Source organism: Ochotona curzoniae, unplaced genomic scaffold (assembly GCF_017591425.1).
Source record: "Ochotona curzoniae isolate NIBS_2020 unplaced genomic scaffold, NIBS_Ocur_1.0 contig_291, whole genome shotgun sequence".
Taxonomy (NCBI): domain Eukaryota; kingdom Metazoa; phylum Chordata; class Mammalia; order Lagomorpha; family Ochotonidae; genus Ochotona; species Ochotona curzoniae.
The window spans coordinates 1,199,852-1,221,257 of NW_024465649.1; the positions used below are offsets into that span (position 1 = coordinate 1,199,852).

Here is a 21,406-nt window from a genome sequence, read left to right on the forward strand (position 1 = left end):
TCTAGAGCATATGATATAATATGATAATGACATGTGGTCATTGAGCACTTAAATTGTGACTATGATATCTAAAAAATTAAGTTTTTACATCAACTTTATTATCTTAAAATTAAAGCAAGCATGTATGGGCCAGCAGCCCCTGCACTGGACATTACTACTCTAAGGAACAGTAATGCATGTAGTTAATTCAATCCCAGGTAGCTGAAGCTCACATATGTGTTTTTGCTGACATGCACACACATGCATGTGTGGAAAAACTTCTTTTAATATAGCTTTAGTTTTCCAAGTCAGATAAGGTGTTCTGTTTTTACCAACCCCTCTCTTTCTCTGTTTTTTAAGCTGGATTAAGGCTGATACTTCTTTTTCCCTTCCTGACTCCTGGAAAATAACCAGCATGAATTGGAATTCAATAAAATGGTGCTCTGGAAAAGCTATGTATCTATGACTTTTTGTCATTAGTAAATTCAAGTTCTTGGAGCATGTTCTTAGCATAACTTGTTCAAGTGACTTATAACTGACAAGACTGTACCAATTGTCTTCACTTGTTCAGTGATGGTCATCTTATTGTGAATGACATTTTAAAAGTGAGCAGAGTATTAAGTACAGTTTAAGGAGTGTTGGAAAACTTGTTCTCAATTAAATAGAAGTTTGAGAAGTTTATTCTATCAGGTTAAGCATTAAAAAAATCAGATAGTGAGAAGTATTGCTAATCTTTAAAGCATGAGGCTATGTCCTACTGTTGCCATTCTACATTTACATTTATGACAGTTTGTGTGCATTTTATCAATAAAAGATTAGGCAGCAAATAAACTGGGACTTAATTAAGGAGATAATGGTGCACAGTTTTATTTATTCATGGGCTTTGCTGGCCTGATTCCACCTTTTAATGAGAAACCCAATCTGAGGATACCAGCAAAGGATAGCTTTTTCCAATTCAATAATTAAGAATCAATAACGGTCTTTACTAGTGACCTTTAAAAATAATTTCAACTAAAGCTATGGAAGCTAAACTTTAAGACAACAACACTCTCAAATACTTATAAAAAAGAGCTCTTCTCTTTCTTGTTCAGTTAAGGAGATATTTCCCGAAAATTATGAAGGGTGATAGAAGAAACAGGCTCTTCCCATCCCTGGCTATAAGTGTTTACTTTCGGGGTGACATCCTGGCACACTGCTCAAGGGAAGTCAATATTGCAAGCAATCTTTGAGAAGACTGACAGCTCGACCCAGGAAAGAGAACCCCAGAAAAAAAAAAAAGAAAAACAGATGCATCCCCTTTTCCAACAGACTGCCGACTCCTACACTAGACTCCTGCCACTGGGCTTTGGCTATAGACAACCAGCTTCTTAGCATTTATGTTCTGGAGGCTTTGCACAGATGCACTCTGCCACCTTCATACATGATTATGAGACTTGTATCCTCCCAAGACCCTAAAAAGCAATAAAGTGTTGGGGGTCAGTGTTCTGACCCTCTAGCATTAGAGAGCTCAGAAAGGTACAAATTCAGAACATACATTTGACGAGCATATGGATGACTGTGCAGTACAAGTGAGTATGAATAATCAGGTAAGTTTGGGATATTCTGTGATCAATCCTTAGAGAGGTGTCTGGAGAGCATATTGTTTGAGGATATAGGTTCAGATCAATCACAGACCTGGGTATGACATTCCAAGTCAATCACCCCTGGTGCATAAAATTGTGAAAATTATTTGATATCTCTGAGTCTCCATTTTCGTATCTGAAAAACAGGGAACGTAAGAGAATCTGCCACATAGAATTGCAGTGAGATTAAGTAATACGCAGAAAACATTTATGACGAGAAATTGTAGTTGCTGTTATTCATGGCAAAAATAAAGCTCCCAGGGGCTTTATGGTAAAGAACTAAATTTTGTTTCATTTGGCTTCCCACAGTTATTTGAGTACTGAACAGTTTTCCTTGGTGGGGGCAAGAGGGTGAGGGTGCACATGTCCTGATACAGCGCACAAAGAGCTGAATGCCAGCCTCTCCTCAACTCCCAAATGCTCTCACTTAGAAGCACAGAGGCACTTGGAAACAAAAGGCAAGCACTGTAAGACGCTCCATTGAAAGAGGCAGCAGTGATGGTAATATTGGACTGAAGAAAAATGCCTCTCCTTTTATCTCTTACTATATGTAAATACCTTCCATCTTGTTGCCTCTTTCAATGTAAATGAAAAGCAAATAGCATGTGGAACGGCCTGAAAGTTTCCTAAAATGAACCCACATGCACACAAGGGAAGGCACTGGAGGATCTTGGTAGACAAATCTGAGCAACGATGAAATTCATGATATAAAAGGGGATGTATAGGGATATTCCTGACATTTCCTTGGTCTACATGGCAAGTCTTCCCGGTTTTCTTAATTACAAAACACAACATGAAGCCTCAAATAGGTAAACAAGCAAAAAAGTCAAATTCAATGTTATAATTTCCATAAAGTGCCCCAAAGCTTATTTATTATTGCTTTTTCATCACCTGTCACTGTACTTGGTGTTGACCTTATAGGATGATGAGCATATCAACTGGTGAGACCAGAGAGTGACTTTTGTCTTCAGTGGTAGCTTTGTTAGGTTGGGGATGCAATCATTCATCCTTTCTGCTTGATGTTCCCTGAAGAGCACATAGGAGCAGCTCGACCCAACCCACACTGGTCTGCAAAAGCTAGTTTCCTTTGTAGAGGCAACTAGCAAGGAAATCAGACATTTAACATGGAATTCCTTTTCTCTGAAATATTTCTAAGACCTTCCTTCCTGGCTCAATGTGGAATCCAGGACATTTGTAAGAGCTGGGAGTGCAAGGCAGAACACATCCATAGACTGGGACCATGACCGTGAGCATCAATGGACTAGGACATGCTACAGGGCCACAGAACACCCAGACCAGGGGAGGAATGGCTGAAGCTCTCAAGCCAATTGCCAGGCAGGAGGAGGGTGTTGCTCACACAGCAGCAGCCACAACCATTCCCCTGCACACGAAGCACACTCAAACAGTATGACGTACCACTGGTGGTCCCTGTACCACTGCCCGAGCCAGGTCCAGGGGACGAAACCACAGTTCTGTAGGTGGGTGGCGGTGGGGGAGGTGGAGTTGCTCTTTGTCCCAACCCAAAATCTTTAGGAGATGAGATTGTTTCTAAGTAATCATCTTTAATGAAGGTCTGCTCAGCCACCTTCTTCTGGACTTCTTCTAAATTGAGCGGCGATGGTGCATTGCGTGGAGGCCCAGGAGGCCCTGCTGGGCACGAGGAGCCCTGGGGGCCAGGAGGGCCTGCGACTGGGGAGTCAGCGGGATTGTCTGACGCAGCTGGAGGGGACACCAACTTTTCCCTTGGAGTCATCTCCGGAGTCACATGTTCCGGGGACGTGTCAGAAAAATGGACCCACTTTTCTTCAGCATTGACAGTAACAGACTTGGGGGACAAAACGGGGCCGAAAATGCTGTCCAAGTCATTGATGGATGGTAGTTTTTCAATTTTGACCTCTGTGGCTGACTGGTCTTTTCCTGTGGTTAAAGTAGTTGATTTTAAACTTCAGTTGACCCTTATTAATATTATTTCTCTGTGTATGTGGGAAGCCGAATGGGAAAGGTGAGGCAAGGGCAGGTGGGGTGCCTCAGCGGCTTATTTGAGGATGCAAAACATTTTATTGGATATTGGGTAGAAATGGAAGGTGAGGGGGGAGTTCCCCATTTCCATAATTTGAGCTTCATCTTTTTATGCTATGATTCACTCTTTTGCAAAGTGACCACAGTTAGCACCTTGGCAACCCTTTAAAGTGTCGAGTGTGATACTGTTTTTAGGGCTGCTCAAAAAGTGAACAGAGTGTGGTCATTTTGAGAAAGCATTGTTAGAGTTACAGAGAGAACAGGCTCTGCAAATCCAAATCCAAAGAGAGGTCACTTCTGAAAATAATCTGACCTACTTCATATGCACAGTGTAATATAAAATGAATTGATAACATAAAATCACCCTCATATTTCATAAATATCATCTTTTCTATGCTGTCAGATGAACATATTTGGTGAAGCTAGCATCTGCTGGTTTTAAAAAAGATCACATCATATTTAGCCAAATATCATCTATTGTAAATATATGCAGTACAAAAATTGTTTAATGAGATACCCCCAATACAGATATTTACAGACACACATACACATTTAACACAACACACACACAAAAATATTGAGGAGGGTTTTGATGCTTATTTCAACCACTAGCTGTAATCTGACTCCTGGACAATAAAACCATAAAAATATCTTCGTAATTCTCTTCCCCATGAAGTCTAACCTCCAACGTCATAGGTATGTGTGATCTGTATCTATCTGAAGTCATGATTAAGAAGAGTCTATATTGCTTAAGTGTTAGAAACAGCTATTCCGTTTGAAGAAAATAACAGAAACAAGTTACAAACTACCCTCTAGAGCTTGTTTGAGGTACTGACAGCAACTGCAATGTGAGAGACTTTTCTTAAAGTGAGGTTTCTTAAATTAGAAATGGTTCCTTAGATTACTGGATGGGATAGCAGAAAGCGACTTCACCTTTAAATATTTCTTGGGGGTAAAAAACTGGCTTAGGATATCCATATTTCCAGTTCTAAGGGAAATGAATTTCAAAATTTGAAGCCTACAGATAAATGGAGCAACATTTCACATGGTCCACCATTCTTATGCCTTTGTCACTGGTTGGCTTATTTACAGATAACATAATTCATGGGAACACAAGGGGCCAAAATGGTTTCAGGTTGCAAGTACCTTATGAGATTCTGGATGACTCTATTGGGACTGAGTCAATATAAATCTCACAAATGACTGAATCTTGCTTTTGTTTTAGTTGATAGACACATTTCTTTCTATGCATCCAAATAATTAGATTACATAAACAGCAAAGGATCAAGCTGAAACAGAATTCCAGAGGTGATAAAGAATTGCCTTTTAAGGTCCCAGATCCACAAAAATAACCTTTACTGCTTTTGATTTGTTACTCTAGTAAGTCTTGGCAGATTACAAATTACATAAATACATAATATTGATTTTAACAGAAGGCAAAGATGCACCAAAGAAATAAACTGTGCACAATCCATCTTTTTATTGAATAACTGCCGATAAAAAAAAATTCCCCTGCAGCATTATGCCGCATTCCTGGGAACCATTTTACATCTTCTAGACAGTTTAAGTTCTAGGAAATGTTTAAAAGTGATTGCAAAACTACAGATTGTGTCTTAAACCTATTAATTTGTGAGATCGAGATCATTATGTGAGACCTAGTACAATAAGCAGTCAATTAAGCAATGTTCCTTTCTTTTATTTTTATTCCAATTTTTTCACTTTACATGTGAATGTGATATTTTTCAGCAAAATTTTACTGAGAAAAGTTAATTGAGAAACAATTATTCTTTTTGGTAAAATAAGGGAGTAGTGCTTTAAAATAAGTCTGCACAATAATTTGTAATGGAAATAAAGCTAATTGCCAATATCATGATATTGTAGTGTAGCCTTCAGTTTCTAACACATCAAAGGCAATTCGAGGTCCAGGGCCATTGCTCGGCTCACCACATAGGCTGAGAACAAAAAAACCCTTGAACTTACCTGGTCCAATTGTTAAGGGGGACCCTGTTCGGGGTGGGGTGGCTGGTACATTTTTTGGAGGCAGAGGTGGAGGAGCTGCAGAGAGATGAGTTAAACATGATTAAGTATGTTCTTCCTAAGTTACACAGTACATTGCAGAAAGGTAGAGTTAGGGCTGTCATTCATAGACCTTCTGTTGAAAGTGGAATAGCCATTAATGATCTGAACTTTTTTTTTTTTTAATTTGAACTCTAGAGATTAAAGCAAATTCTTCAGTTTTATGAGGGTCAGAACCTCAGAGAACCTTTCTTTTCCAAACACCCTTTTCTGAGGTCCATTCCTCCTGAGGATATTCTAAGGAGCATGTTCAGTATGCATGATTGCTAAGGGCAACTACTGAAAGGAGAATTTGGTGAGTTCATTGAACAGGTAGTTTTACCAAATAGGCATCCATTCAGAGCAAATAGTGCCACTCCCCACAGGTGAAGTGCTATGATTACCAGGAATTGCTTCCACATTCACTTGGAGGTAGTGGGGATAGTGATGGTGGTAGTGGGGCATGCTGGAAGAATCAGGGTTGGTGGTACTTTGACATAAGTTCACCTATCTCAGTTTGTCCTTTAGAGACAGTCTCGTTTCTCTGGCTCTCCAACTGTTACTCTTTCAATGTGTTGTCTTCTGTACTAGGTAGTCCTCATTGCTCTGTCGGACTAGCCGAGACCATATCTGACTTGTTCCTTTGTGTGTTGCCCATTGTGTAAGACTTGACAAGTTCTTTAGCTCACTTGGTTCACACACACACACATGTTTACCAAATCAATGATCAAGCATGTGGATTATCAGAAGAGGTTATGATTCAAGGTTAATAATGTCCTGGCCCCTTTATCTCTCAAACCTGTTGGAATAACAGCATCTTTTGCTGTTATATGACCACAGTATTGCTAAAGTAGACTTTCTAGGAGTTACCTAATTTCCCTATGCAGACAGTAAAATAAGTCACTTATTTTTCTATACAGAGCAGATACATAACTTACTTCCAGTGGGAAAAGGCCTTGCTAACTTTGGCGACTCCACGCTTGGATTAATTGGCTGGCCTGCACCCCATATCTCAGGCTGATCTAAAAGAACTGGAAACATGAAAGGAAAGTATCCAAGAGTGAGCTCAGAAGGAACTTTAAAAGTTAACATTTCAGTTAAAAGAGTTGAACATCACAAAGTTATTTCCCCTGTGCGTCTGTCCTGCAATTTTATTTTGGGAATGTGCTGCTCCTCATTCTTTTCAAGTAGAGAATAGAAACTGGCATGTGCTGCGTTGGGGGTGGAAGAGGTGTCTATGTGTGTACAAGTAGCTCAGTAAAAGCTTTCAAAATAGGATCTGTATTTGCTTCCTGTATTTGTTGGTCACATAAGGACACTGAATACCAGTGAATACTGACTCTGATTCTGGTGCCAATTTGAAAATCCAGGCAATAATACCACAGGCATTTGTCTTGTTGTAAGTTGGTTTATTTAAAGCCTGCTAAGGATGTATTTCATAACTAAAGATGTATGGGCTCCATGAAGTATTTTCTGTCATCCACAGTTTTACAGGGCTTTTACACAAACCTTTTGTAGTATGATGAAGAGAAATTGAACCATTTTAAAAAATACTTGGTGCATATACTAGGAACCAGAAAACAAAATGAACATGCACTTAGACGTCTAAAGTAAAGTAGGGAAATTGGGTATTGTGCCAATGGACATTGGCTTGAACATTTCTTCTCATTCTTATTGTTTTGATTTTTTAAAATCACTATGGTGACATTGGTAACATTCAGCTCTCATTACCTATCATGTACCAGGGACTAGGCAGGTACTTTAATATCATCTTGTGGTGCTCAGAATGGGAAGACAGTCAGATATGGATTTGAATCTAGCCTCCATACTTGCTATAGGATCTTGGGCAAGTTATTAAATATTTCTGAACTTCTTTCTGTCAATATAACATGGTATAAAAGCAAAATGAGAGGATTACAAAACAGTTGAAGCTACTATTGTGTATAAACACAATGCACATGAAACATACATAGAACACCTGTCACATAGCAATTAGCTCATACTATCACTCAATGGTTAATATCAGTATCAGTTTTGGGAGAAGAACTGATGATTACAGTGGTTAAATCATTAGTTTGTGGTAACAATAGGTGAGCTACAATCTGACCCAGGCATTAATGACTCAAAATAGATATTTTTCCCCCGCAAGACCTTTTAACCAGTGATAAAAGATCACTCAAAAGAAGTAAGAATGGGTAGATATAAATGGAAACTGTGGGTGTTGAAAAAGTTCATATGGTTGGTGCAAAAGCTGGAACTCTGCAGCACTTCAGGACTCAAATCAGTTAAAAAAAAAAACCATCTGTTGGAATTCTGTTGCAGATATCTAAGTTACTGTTGCAATATTTAGGGATTTTTAAAAAATCATTTTCCTAACTAAATCACTGAGTCATGTTTCAGTATCTATTGTTCACTTTTTCTATGGTAAGTTTCAGCTGGCCACGTGGCACCAACTTCTCTTCAGTGGGCTCCAGCTGGAAGCTGGATTTTACTTTTAGAAGAAATAGAAATGAGATCCATTGGCCCACTCTGCACCATCTTTCTTCTGTCTTGGGGATGATGAGAATTGAGGAGTACACTTGGACACAGAGCAGAAAACAACCATTGAGGAGAGGCACAACTATACAACCAGTCCTATATGACCAGCATGAAGCAGTAACAAGCATCCAGCCTGCTTGATTCACTGTATTTTGAGGTCTCTTTTTTCATTGGTTCTTTGCCAGCTGATTATGCTCCCAAGTCTTACCGCTTAAGAACACTTCACAAATGGTTTCAAGACAGATAGAATTTTATTATGTATATGCCATAATTCTTTTAAGTCAAATGATTTTTATCAAATCATTGTTTATTTGAACTCAGAACTGGAGACACTTGGGTCAGACAGTCACAAACAAATTTTGGAATTGATCAGCTCTCTCATACAAAAGAGTTTGTTTTATACTAACAAAATGTGCATTATTTAAACAAATCTAAAAACATAATTTTTAAAAATTAAAATTAGATCTAGGTATAACTATTTAATGGGTAAATGCAGCAATAATAGAGGAAATTAAGATATTTCCCCTATAGCATTTTATTTATGGGTGTCTAAAGGATACCAGGTCATTTCTGGATCTTAAGTCAGCAGTCAGTGTTTTTTGTGAGCGATCCAATGGAGTGAGGTCTGGCTCCAGTCGTGCTCCTGTTAACACCTTAAGTGCTGGCTGTTTGATTCATGGAGAATTTTGTCACTGATAGCATTTGTGCATGCTTGCGATAGCTCTTATTGATTTTTTTCAAAGTGTGAACTTGATAGCACCTAGATATTTCTGGAACTAAATTTCACATTGTAAAATAATAGAAGTTCACAAATAACCTCCTGTTGTTAATAACACACTTAGATCAAAACTTTCCTATCCCTTGAGAATCTGATGGTAAATTAAAATTACACCTCAGAATACATATTTTTACTTTACAAAAGCAAAATAAATTTATAGTCAGATAAGGTTTTTCCTACCTTCTGTCTTCTGTTCATCAAAAGCTGATTCTAATGGTGGGCCGAAGAGGGGAGCAAGAGTTGTGGTGTCATCTGGAGGCTTTTTGCTAAAGCACACACATTAAGGTAAAATAGAAAATGGCTCACAAGCAAATGCTCAGATAGTTACACTAGCTTTCAGTAATGACCTAAAAATATCATGAGACGAGAGAATTGGTAGAAGATAAGATCTCTTGCTCTCAAGGAGAACTCAGGCATTGGTCCAACAGGAGTAAGTCGAAGGGGAAAACTCCCAAAGCTCTGTTATTCTCTATGTATAGAACAAAAAATAACAGTATATGGTGAGACATCTTTGTTTCCTAAGATCTCAAAACATATTTGTATTTGTTGTGACCATATCCGGGTTATTAATGCAGTTTATGGTTAGTGAAAGACAGAAACAGGAACACTGAGCGATAACTGCACAGGAAGTCTGTATCCTAATGAGGAACTTCAGTTCCTAGCTTCTTAGTCCATCTTCTCCCCTTCTATGAATAAACCAGATATAACCTCCAAGTTTTCCCACATAGTATGTCTGAAAAAAAAATACTGAGAAATCAGGGTAGCAGGATGTAGTGAATGTAACGCTCATGCTTTCTTTTAATCACAATTACTCTAGAACAATTATTAAAACTGCACAATCATATCCATTGCTTCTCCAGACCTTATTCCCATTTTTCCTAATAAGTTCTGTCTGGGGAAGATGGGGGTGATGGAGGAGAGGATGGAGAATGAAGGAAGATTTAAGCCAGCCTTTAAGTGGAAATAACAACCTTTGAGAAAACAATGTTACATGTAAACACATAACCCAAAGTGCTTTGCCAAAGAAACAAGCAAGCAAGAAGTAAACAAATAGAAAAGTATCTTGCATGTGATAAATGGAATGATGTTTAAAATTGTAGCTCATTTAGATTTTCATTCATAGGGCAATAGACTTATGTTTCTGGTCCGAACTCCAGACACCCAAAGATCTCAGTATAGACCTTTAACATGCCCATTAGTAATAGGGTTACATTTTCTGATAGACAATTATTTCACATAACTGCAGAGAATTTCTTTCAAGATCTCCTTTGGGTTGTGCTTATGAGATTTAATAATCTTTGGACCATGCTATGGACATATGGACTCATATGTGTAGTATGTCCTTTGAAAACAGAAGCCTAGAGGGCCTGGCATTGTGGCACAATGGATTAAGAAACCACTTACAAAGCATATTGGAATACTTGTTCAAGTTTCAGCTGCTCCACTTCAGATCTAACTCCCAGAAGATAGTCCAAGTACTTAGACTGCCCATGTGGGGTGGTCCAGATGGACCAATTTTTGGCTCCTGGCTTTGCTCTGACTAAGACATGGCTGTTGTGGCTATTTGGAGGAATGAACCAGTCGCTAGAAGGCATCTCTTTCTCTATCCTGACACCTTGTCTTTTCAAATAAATAAGCCAATAGTAAAATATTTTATTAAAAAAATTAGCATATGCCTAGAGTTTAGCCCCAAAGATATTTTTAATTGCTAAAAGCTCATCAAAAGTTGCATTTAAGTACAACTAATGTCTCATCCTCACCTTATAAGTTCTGGAGTTGGTGTGGAACGCCTGGGTCTTGCCACTTCTTCACCTGATGCATGGACAAAGACATTTTTAGACCCTAGTTTTGACATTTCTTTCTGATATGCCTTATGAACTATGCTTGGAAACACTTAGAGATTTAGGTCTCATCAATGAGAAAGTCAGAAAGAAAACTGCAAAACAAATCCTCTCTCTTGGCAACTCAGCAGTCATATTGCAGGCCCATGTAGTGGCATTTTTCATGGTGTTTGTAAAATCTCATTAACCAAGGAACTACCACGATAAGCCATCATGTAGGTTTGTGTACTGTGGAGCTTAGCGAAAAAACAAACCTTTCTTCCAATATCTGCGCTCTTGATCAGCTCAGCTTCTCGATTACCACAAGAGAATACTGAGCCAGGCCATATGCACACAGTACATGAATCCAGCATTCTCTGCCTGATCCTTTCTTGAAATGCCAAGAAAGTATTTACATCTCTAACTGTGAACCATGAGCTTATAGTTCCTAGAATGTGTTGTATGCAGCAGAAGAAAATCATGTTTTATGTATATTGTAACCTGTATCACATGATTTTGACTAGCTAAATTTTTTATGTGAAATAATACAAGAAGAGGTGACTGTGTCTATTATCAGTTCCTTCTGCCTTCCTCCTCTCCTTTCCCTCTTCAACAAATAGGCTTGGCTTGTTGGTTACACTCATTTCTGAAGCTAAATGATGCAACAAGAGTTGACAAACAGAAAAAAATTTTCCAAAAGTACATTCATTTTCAGAATTTAAATATTAAGCAATTTGAATCCACAGAGGCTCTCTTTTATTATAATAATGCCTTGCTGTAAAAGTAAAAAAAAATTAAGTCTTAAAAATTAATCCCAAAAATGTATCATTCTGATGTATTAAACGTCAAGATCCAAGGAACCATTCCTTAAACATTGTACTCTATTTCTGGTAGCTAAGACATACTTACTGGATAAGTTCCTTTTAATTGCACCCTAGAATTAGAAATAGACACTATAAGGCTTGAGTCCACATATATGTTATGTACAATATGTATTATTTCTTTCATTGCAATAACTAAACTCATAGAAATGCAGATGGGGAAAATTAATGTTTTTATCTGAACTGTATTTATGGTTGGAATCATAGATACATACACACAAATCAGTTTTTTATTTTACTTAAAGATTATGGAGGGGAAAGGAGAGTACGTCATTGTCTTTGGGAGAGGTAAACCCCTTACCTGAGTAAATTTGGCAAATTAAAGGCAGATTTTACATAGCTCATTAGATAGAAAATTCTCTTGAACTCTGGCAAGATAAGTGAACCCAAGCTTTATATTGGATGTTTGACAACTATAGATCATTCCTGCATGTACTGTTTGCTCTTAGTCGATTGGAGTCTCCAAGTTGGCAGCAAGGGAGTCATCAGTTTATTCATACAAACTCAAAAGACATTGAGTGGCAGGTGTTAAAGGGAAGGGAAACACAAAGCATCTGCCACTGAGTGGACTGCTGTAGTCAGGGAGTCATCCCACCTAGGCAGCCTCCTCTCCCATGCCGTCCAGCCCACCAGTCAGGGATGGGGAGTCATTTCCTCAGTTCAAGGTGTTGCGATTCTATTAGAAGTCAAACAGTTCTGCAGCAATAACCTGAGCAAATTATCTCTAGTTATTGATTATGTTTTAATATTAATGTGTTCCCATAACAAAATTACTGATAGATAAAAAAAAAAAAAAACTTGGCTGAAGACGAGAAGCAGTGAAAGGTTCTTAGCTTGAAATCAGTAAACTAGCAGAAGGGTTGGATCATAGGGCAGGGCATTGCCTGCTTAAGGAAAATGCACAGGCAGAATGGAGGCAGGAAGGGAAGTATTTTAAAAAGTCTTAAATGTTAAGAGCAGGAATGAAATTGGTGGATGACCACCAAACACACCTTTCCTCCTACTTTGTAACTTGGTGATCATCAGTATGTTTTCTTTTCTAAAATGGTAATACTATTGATTAGGACAAGTTTTATCACCATGATTCTTTTGCATAATAATGCAATGTTTCCCCCTACTCTGTGTGCTCTATAGAAAACTACTGCAGTATTGGTAAATGCTCTTTAACCAACAGGGAGATTTGAATCTACTAGGGCATTATGGGAGTTTAAACTTCCAGGCTTTCTGTGGGAAAATAAGCTTCTGTAGCAAAAATGATTAGACGACAAATGACCTAAATGGAATTAAATTTTCTTTGCATTATGGACTTAAGGATAGAATTTTATGAATACAGTCTATAGAAAGAGACACAGGGGCTATATCTCCAAGTAGTCAGTCACAAGCAAGCTGGCATTGAGAGAAGAGGGCCCACTGTGAACCCTGAAAGCTAGGAGCTAGAAGATCCCACAGACTGCTCTAAAAGCTTTGAGGTTTCTCTGCTATGTTGCTTTTCTTTGAAAATGGAATTCCTATGAAAAAGAGAAATGTACAAGGCTCTTTGCACTCATCACTTCCCAAGTGTGTCAATCATATATCAAAGATGCTTGTTTGAAAAGGCACAAAAGAAGTCCTGCCACATTTTTGTTAAACATTCCTCATGAATGAATGATCACAAGTTAAGTGCAAGCAAGAAATGGAACATTCAAGCCAACTCTGCTGCTTAATTAGGAAGAATATCCCACTAGCGTTTTAGAAAGGGACTGATATTTGCACACTTAGCATCCCTAAGTCACCAGCAACAGAAAACAAACTCTGGCTGCCAGCTGGCTTTGGCACAGGTTTTTTCAATGACCTTAGTATTTTAGCATGAGAAATCTAGAACATGGTTAAAGTTATGCTAGCCACACAAACCACATTCAGAAAAAAAGCTCTGTACATTAAAACATTTTCCTTACCACACAATCATATTTTCCTAGTTTCAATGGTCGCTTGTTCTGTATACCTTGTAAGTCAAATCTCTTCAATGACTGGATCCACTCTACCTCAGTTTTTACTTTGCAGCAACTTTTCATAAGTGAAATTGTCACCCAATAGCTGAACTGGAATCTGACACTTGATGAGCAGCCCCTGTAGACACCAACTTGCGATCTCAGCCATGCAGCTTAAGCAGAGAGCTAGCAACCCAACTGACAAGACAGCGTACTTGTCTCAAATAATAATCAATGAATCCAGCTGGCACAGGGCAGGGGCATCTCAGTACTATTTCCAGATCATTTCTTCTCTTAAGGGTCTGACCAATAAGATGGGGCTCATCTAAACACAGCAAAGATCCTTGTTTATGTGGTTTTAAATTCATCACGTTTCAGTCTGAAGAAAATGACTGAGATGTCATTTGGAATAATGCAAACAAACTATGCTCTATCCTGCCACAGCTTGTTTTCAGTGACAACATTGAGAATTAGGTGACTGGTCGGAAGTATTAACTTGAAAGCCTGTCTTGTTGATCCAAGATGGACATCGAATAAATAATTATGTCTCACTGTTTACTGACCAATGTTTACGACCTGGGTACATACTTTTAATTCAGGCTTAAAAACAACATGGCTTTTTAAAATTATTATTTTTATCATTGCTTGTCATCAGTTTCTTCAGTACTGCTTCATTAATCTACAGGCTTTTCTTGAATGTACATGTGTACACACACACACACACACACACACACGTTTTTCAATTACAGCACTAAGAGTTGATATTCCCATGCATCAATCTGGGCTCATACGTAAAAGTGCTCTGATAATTCTACAAACGCCCTTGACACTTAGAGGACCAGAGGCTTCTAGCCAATAATCCTAATTCATCTGCTTCATTCACACTGAGATATAAATGTAATGGAAAACCAACCTGGCCACCTTGCCTTGGCAGTAATTTTCTCTATACATGTTTAAGGTAAAAATGTTGGGAGTTCTTACCGGGCTGCGCCTCTGTGATCAGCAAAAAGGAAGAGAAAACAGATACCTAGTCAGAGAATGATGGATCAGTCAACAGGCTTGGGTCACAGAAGACTTCATAAACAGCTAACCAAACACAGTGCAGATAATCAGGCTACAGGAAAGATGAGCAGGCATGCACGGTATTGAAGGCTTGTGTAGACACTAGGAGGCTTTATAAAACCTTCAAAAAACTTATCTACCCTGAAAAGTAGCTTTGTTAACAGAGGTGTAAGTTTAAGCTACATATGCCTGAGAACAGGAAAGAAATGTCAAGATGCTTTTAATATTTTGCCATAAGGAGTTTTCTGCAGATTATCGGGAGGGGGGATTTAAAGAATAGATGACATAGTAAATTTCCCATGTTATTAGGGACTTAAAGAAGCCTACAGAAAAAAAAAAAACCAAAAACCAAAAACCAAACCAAACCAAAACAAAAAAACAAAAAACAAAACTGGGCTGGATATAGACATCCCTTTTCCTGTGTGGCCTTTCTCTTTAGCATTTTATGAAATATGCACTTCTAATTCTTTAAAAATAAGTATCTGTTCTTGGCCTGGCGATTTGCACAGGGATACTGTAGGATGGATGAGAAGCTCCTAAAAAACACAGGTGTGAATGATGAAACCTGTCAAACAACAGTGAAAGCTGGGGAACCAAACAACATTTGGAAAATAAAACAATTGGGCATATAGTGGCATTTCAGGAAGCTCATGGAAAAAAAGAATTTAAAGGTTAGTTAATCTTAGTGCAAAATGTTTTAAATCCATGCATACCACACATTTTCACAACATTTTGAAGACTCCTGGGACAACATCTTTCATTCACTTCTCCAGTCTTGATTATGGTTGCTTTCAGTTTGCCCCAACAGTGTTTGATCACATTCCCTCAGTTAGAATCTTTCTACTGTAATCAGAGGAACTCAAGTCAGGGTAGAGAAAGAGATGTTCCTTGAGGTTTTTCTTTCAAGGTATGGGCTAATCCATGGATTAACCAGAGGCACAAATAACAAAGTAATAATAAGTTACTCAAATAAAATGGATGGTTTATTCTTCAGAAGGTAAACTAGAAGCAAAATTGTGTGGACTGACCCATCTGGGAGGCCTCCCTGGTCCAAACACCTCTATGATATCCAGAGGAAAGTGAGATCCTGAGGTGCCCTGCTAGTCTGCATGCAGAACCAGACATAGCGTTTAAACCTCTGAACTGCCATTCTCCTGTTAGACCTTGACATTGTTAGACAGAGGCTCATGTCAAGGAATGGTTATCTCTCAGAATCGTTTAGTGTGTATCCATGACTGTAGACATGCATACTTGACTCAGTTTTCCTTGTAACAGTTTAAAGTTTATGTTCTGTCATGTTTTCCTGGTACTTTTTGCACAAAACTTATCTTTTTCGTCAATATGCGCATATGCATGGATGAATGCTTTAAAAAGTAGACTGAAAATACATCTAGGAATATGTATTTGAAAGCTTGGATTCTTATACTGAATGATGCACATGGTGTTTTGAAGGAAATCCCAACATTCTTTCATATGAACATTCAAGCTTGATTTTTCTTTAATGACCAGAACTGAACTTCTCCAAAGAAGGAAAGGGGAAATTTTCATGAAAACTCATTTTTACGAGGTAACAGTAGGGGATTAAAACTTTTGCAGTTTCCTGAAGATGACATTGTTAGAAATAATGCAAAACAACACAGATTTGGACCACACAAAGGCAGAACTACAAAGATAAGAAACTTAATTTATGAATACATGGGATACTTTTCAAAAATTCTTCTTATATTAATATACACAAATTAAATCATATCTTAACTTCTTGTGAGCTAAAATATGTGTATTTTTAATCAGGAGTGCATGTTTGTGTGTGGTGTGTGTGTGTGTGTGTGTGTGTGTGTGTGTGTGTGTGCGTATTTTTCTGGGCAAAGACAGCCTTATTTGATATTTTGAAAACATCATCTGTAAAATGCCTGCATCAAAGAACTCCTCAAATTCATCAAGCTGTAGGTTGATAAAAAGAATTACAAGGACAAAGCTAGAAATAAGGATTGGTAAATGAAAGTTACTGAAACATTCAAGAAGAATTCCAGAAATCAGTGAAAAGAGTTCCTCAAATCAGAGGACTTAATGTGTTCTCATTGTCACTATCACAAGGCATAAAACATTTTAGGCTTTGCCAAAAATTTGCTGAATAAGGACAGCAAAATTTAAATCTGCCAAGGGAAGAATCTTTGGTAAAAATTTTATTTCACCTTTTCTCTTTCATTTCTACTCTAAAGCCTTTAGCAATCGATCTTTGTTGAGCCAATGTACAGAATTTACACCAAAGATAGACAAAAACTAATTTAGTATCTGGTCTTGACAACTTCTCTGTGCTGAAGATCTACCTCCATGGCTGCAAACTCAAACGCGTGCCGGGCTGAGGCGAAGGGGATGCTGGGAGTCGGGGCATCATTCTGGTGAACTGGTCACTCACCTCAGCCAGGGCAGAACCTGGACCTGGTGAAGCCACATCTTCAGAGAGGAGATAAACATTCAGATTTCGAAAACAATCCAAAATGTTCTGGTTTTTAAATGTCAGCTAAAATTGTTTTCAGTTGACAATAACAAGCGAAACATCTATTCTGTTGTTCAGAATCTGCAGGTGGCCAATTTGTCTCTGCAGGAATTTGTGTGACACATAATAAGGTATCGGTAAATTCTATCTGCTGGCATTATTGCTTCACCTGCATATCTGATTACTAAACAAGGTTTGCAGTTGATCTACTGTTTTCTAAATTTTCTTTGAATTCCAAATGAAATATTAACTGCTTATTTCTTAGACTTCCCTTGATCTTTTGATGTATTTTGGAGATGGTTTAGGAAAGCTTTTTATTTTCTCTTCCAATTTTATTTGGTACTCACTTAAGAGAAGCTCCATGAATTTATAATTTGGTTACTCTAGATTGGTGGTCTATGGTTAGAACAGGCTGTGTTTCTAAAATAAACTTCCACTATGAATATATTTCCCTAACAGAAAATACTGTGGCCTGTGCTGTCACGGATGGTCTTCGTACACCATATCACACTCTTGTTACTTTAAAAAAATACACAATTAACTTATTAAAGTAGAATACCTCAGTTTTAATCAATATGAACAAAGTATTTTAGATGTTAGTAAGAAAAACTATTAGCCCCAAATCTGTCTTGCTTATCAAATGCACAAAATATTCAGTCGATTTTTGTTCTATAGCACTCTCAATTTTAGACTCAGTGCTAGGGGAAAAACAGACGAAAAATGCTGATACACTATAAAGCACCAAACAAATATTATTTTTAAATTGTCAAGTCATAGCAAATTCAATGATCCATGGTAGAGAATATTTTAGGAAAAATTCAATTACAAGATTATTGTTATTATTATGCTATTTTTATTGTTATTATTATGATCTTACCCGACGTTTATATTTGTATTTGTTTTTTAAAAGCTCTAGGGTAGGGCCCGGCATGGTGATGCAGTGGTTAAGGTCCTCGCCTTGCACACCCGGGATCCCATATGGGCGCCAGTTCTAATCCCGGCAGCCCCGCTTCCCTTCCAGCTCCCTGCTTGTGGCCTGGGAAAGCAGTCGAGGATGGCCCAAAGCTTTGGGACCCTGCACCCACACGGGAGACCTGGAAGAGGCTCCTGGCTTTGGATTGGCATAGCATCGGCCATTGCGCTCACTTGGGGAGTGAATCATCGGACGGAAGATCTTCCTCTCTGTCTCTCCTCTCTGTATATCTGCCTTTCCAATAAAAATAAAATAAATCTTTAAAAAAAAAAAGCTCTAGGGTAAAGGCAAACTATCCAGCAAGCATTCATTTGCCCTACACTTGCAGGTGTATACATATATTTAAACTTGTTTCTATACACAGAGATGAGTCAAAAAATTTATGGAAAAGTGAATTAAAAATATTTTTTTGCGTGAAAAAAATTTTGAAATACATTGTTTTTCAGCATTTTCTACCAAGTTTGTGAAGATCCTTATGTACTATATGTCGTATTGTTGAGAGTACTAATATTTATTCAGACCCATTTCAGATTATTTTTTGAAACTTATTTTTAGTAGGAAAAACAAAGAACCTGCTGCTAAACCAGGTATCATAAGCGGGGAACCATGTGGATGAATCAACAGGACAAACATTTCCAAAGAAAACGGTCATGGAAGTCGGGGGCCAAGACTTGTCACTGAAGACACAGACACACTGGGAATGGAAAAGTGTGCTGGCAGCTGAAATTGTTCAAAGGAACGCAGGAGAAAAACCATGGAAGAACAGAGAATTATGAAAGTGCCCTAAGAAAATTTCATGTCACATGGTTCTTTTAATATATGAAGGAGTTGCATCTGCTTATTTCAGAGAAAAGATTCAGGATAAAGGAAATAAATGGAAAGTGTGGAAGATCAGGAAAGGCTTCTAACGCCCTGTACTGCCATGTAGCATGTGTTCTATGCTTAGCCCTCAGTGACTCAGAAGTCGGACGTTTACTTCGCAATGAGCTTGGTTGTATTCATGGGTGCAGATTTTTTGAAAACAGAGAGACTTGGGGCCAATTTCATACATTTTAGCCTGTTAAGCATATGTTTTGTTGTTGTTCTTTGTTTGCATTCTGTTCCTCTCCTCCCATTTACATGAATTTCCACAAGTCTGTGCCTTTACACACAGATGTAATGGACATTTATTGCAGCATTCACTTAGGTGAGGCAAACAGAATAAGCCAGCAACTTCCTCTTACTTGCTCATATGGAAACACAATAGTTTTATATTTTCCAGTTGAGAAGTCACTTGTGATAGTCATGCGTTGGCACGTTGGAAATATATTCTCAATAAATTAGGTAACTGGGAATAAAACTTTCTTTTTGAGATTTTTTTCCATAATGTTCTAAAATAAAAATATCTGGATTCATCATACTAAATTGATACTGCCACTAAAAAGCATCTACTTGTACTAAAAGGTGACATAGATGAAGTTTTTTTTTTTTTACATTTTAGAAAGACCTTCTTTACCGGTCTCTGACAAATTAGAACAGGATATTTTAATTTATGAAAACGACAACAAAAACAAAACAACCAGACACCCTACAACTGCTGCTTCCAGTCAACCTCACTCGCAGTTAGGACAACGCTGTCTCACACATCAAGCTACAGTAACCCAAACAATGTTTTCCTAGCTCATGGCATGATTATGCAGCTTCGTTTCTCAAGTTGAAGCTGCAAATAACGAGACCTAAGATATCTGCGTATATGTCTTTGAGTGAGGCAGTCGCACATCTTTCCAAAGTTACCCTGGTTCCTTAATCACAGGATTGTGAAATCATTAAGTCACCAAGTTCCTTTTCTTCCCAGGTTGCATAATTAGACCCTTTGTCCTGGTTCACAAAGGTTTGTTTTTAATATTCAAAATCTTGTTTAGGTGCAAAACACAATCAATCGTTAGATATGCGGATGGTGAAAATGAACAGAATAAAAACTTTTTCACTAAAATGTACAAAGAACTTATTTCTTACCGGACTTTTCCTCTAAAGGCGTAGGCATAGGGAGGAAAAATAAAAGACAAAATGAGAGGGGTGAAATGTATTTTCCAGAAGTAAACAGCTCCCAGCTTGGAATAACCTTACTTCAGGCTGCTAAGAGGCCGCTCCTGTCCGTGCTTCCTACAGAAATATTGCAGAGTTCTCCTTAGCCTTTTATCAGAGATTTGTGCTTTATAAAGAAAAGAAAGTGTGCCATGTAATACTGAAAGGCATTGGAAAGTGCCACTAATGCAGTGTCATTGGCAATGCCATGAAGTTATACATGAGTTTTCTGAAAGCTTCAATCTTGTCAAGAAACTTTGCACATGCTGTTTTCCCCCCAAATCATCCAGGCTAGAACCATCAATTCTTTGACTTCATCTTTCATTTCCCTCCACTCTTCACAATTACAAACTCTTCCTGATGTGTGGTCCCTGGCCTCTCAGAATGTTGTCTTATTTCTGCAGCACTGTTTGGGGTTGCTTTGTCCCTGGCTGACAGCACTGCTCCGTGCGCACTCTGGCCAGTACTAGTATTTCCAGTCTTACTTCCTATTCCACCCTTTACAACATTTCCAGAAACACTTTCCATGGAAGTGAATATATTATGCTATTCTTCAAAAGCTTCCCCACTCTCCAGAAAAGCAGAATGGAAATTCCATTGTGTGCCATTGAATGTCTCTACGGTGGTCTCCAGCTTGCCTTTAAGCTGCCTTCATCTTTCCATAAAGTGTGCACTTAGCTCAGCTGCAGACTCTCCATGACATCTCTTGAATGCACTGCACACCTAGGCTTCCCTATCTTCTGCTCATGCTGTTTCTTCAACCTCAGGGTCTTCTCTCTCCTCTGTCAAAATCTTACTCTTCCAGGCTGGTAGCATTTCTTCCACAAGATCTCTCCTTAGCTTTCCAGTCAGAAAACATTGTTCGTGTTTCTTGCTGGATGCAACACATTCTTTTCTTCAAAATAATAAATAAATATTGAAACCTTTTCTGTTCTCCCGGCATGTACTAGCCTCCAGGTAAAGGATGCTTGTCGTTAGTATGTCTTTATAGCCATTGGCTTTTGTAGTATGCAGACTTCACTGTTTGATTATTAGCTCACAATAGAGATTATGACTGGACCATCTTTAACAACAAGCACAGTGCTAGGCACACAGTGAGCAGCACTTTGAGCACATCTGTGAGTTTTCTTTTTGGAGTCCATTATGACATC

The 21,406-nt window shown here is 38.2% G+C and overlaps 1 protein-coding gene across 7 annotated transcripts in view; it reads right to left on the reverse strand.

The window, feature by feature from the left end:
• The window catches only part of SGIP1 (SH3GL interacting endocytic adaptor 1), a 190,890-nt gene that overhangs the window by 61,709 nt on the left and 107,775 nt on the right, over positions 1-21,406 (reverse strand). For 3 of the 7 annotated variants that reach the window (XM_040978631.1, XM_040978629.1, XM_040978633.1), the window contains 5 exons: positions 11,721-11,745; positions 10,752-10,803; positions 9,172-9,257; positions 6,614-6,706; positions 5,601-5,675 (listed from right to left, as the gene is read on the reverse strand). In XM_040978631.1, coding sequence (XP_040834565.1) covers positions 5,601-5,675; positions 6,614-6,706; positions 9,172-9,257; positions 10,752-10,803; positions 11,721-11,745 — 331 coding nt within the window. Of the gene's footprint in view, positions 1-3,017; positions 3,519-5,600; positions 5,676-6,613; positions 6,707-9,171; positions 9,258-10,751; positions 10,804-11,720; positions 11,746-14,640; positions 14,653-20,186; positions 20,199-21,406 lie in introns of all 7 variants that reach the window. The other 4 variants (XM_040978627.1, XM_040978632.1, XM_040978628.1 and 1 more) reach the window with 2 other exon arrangements.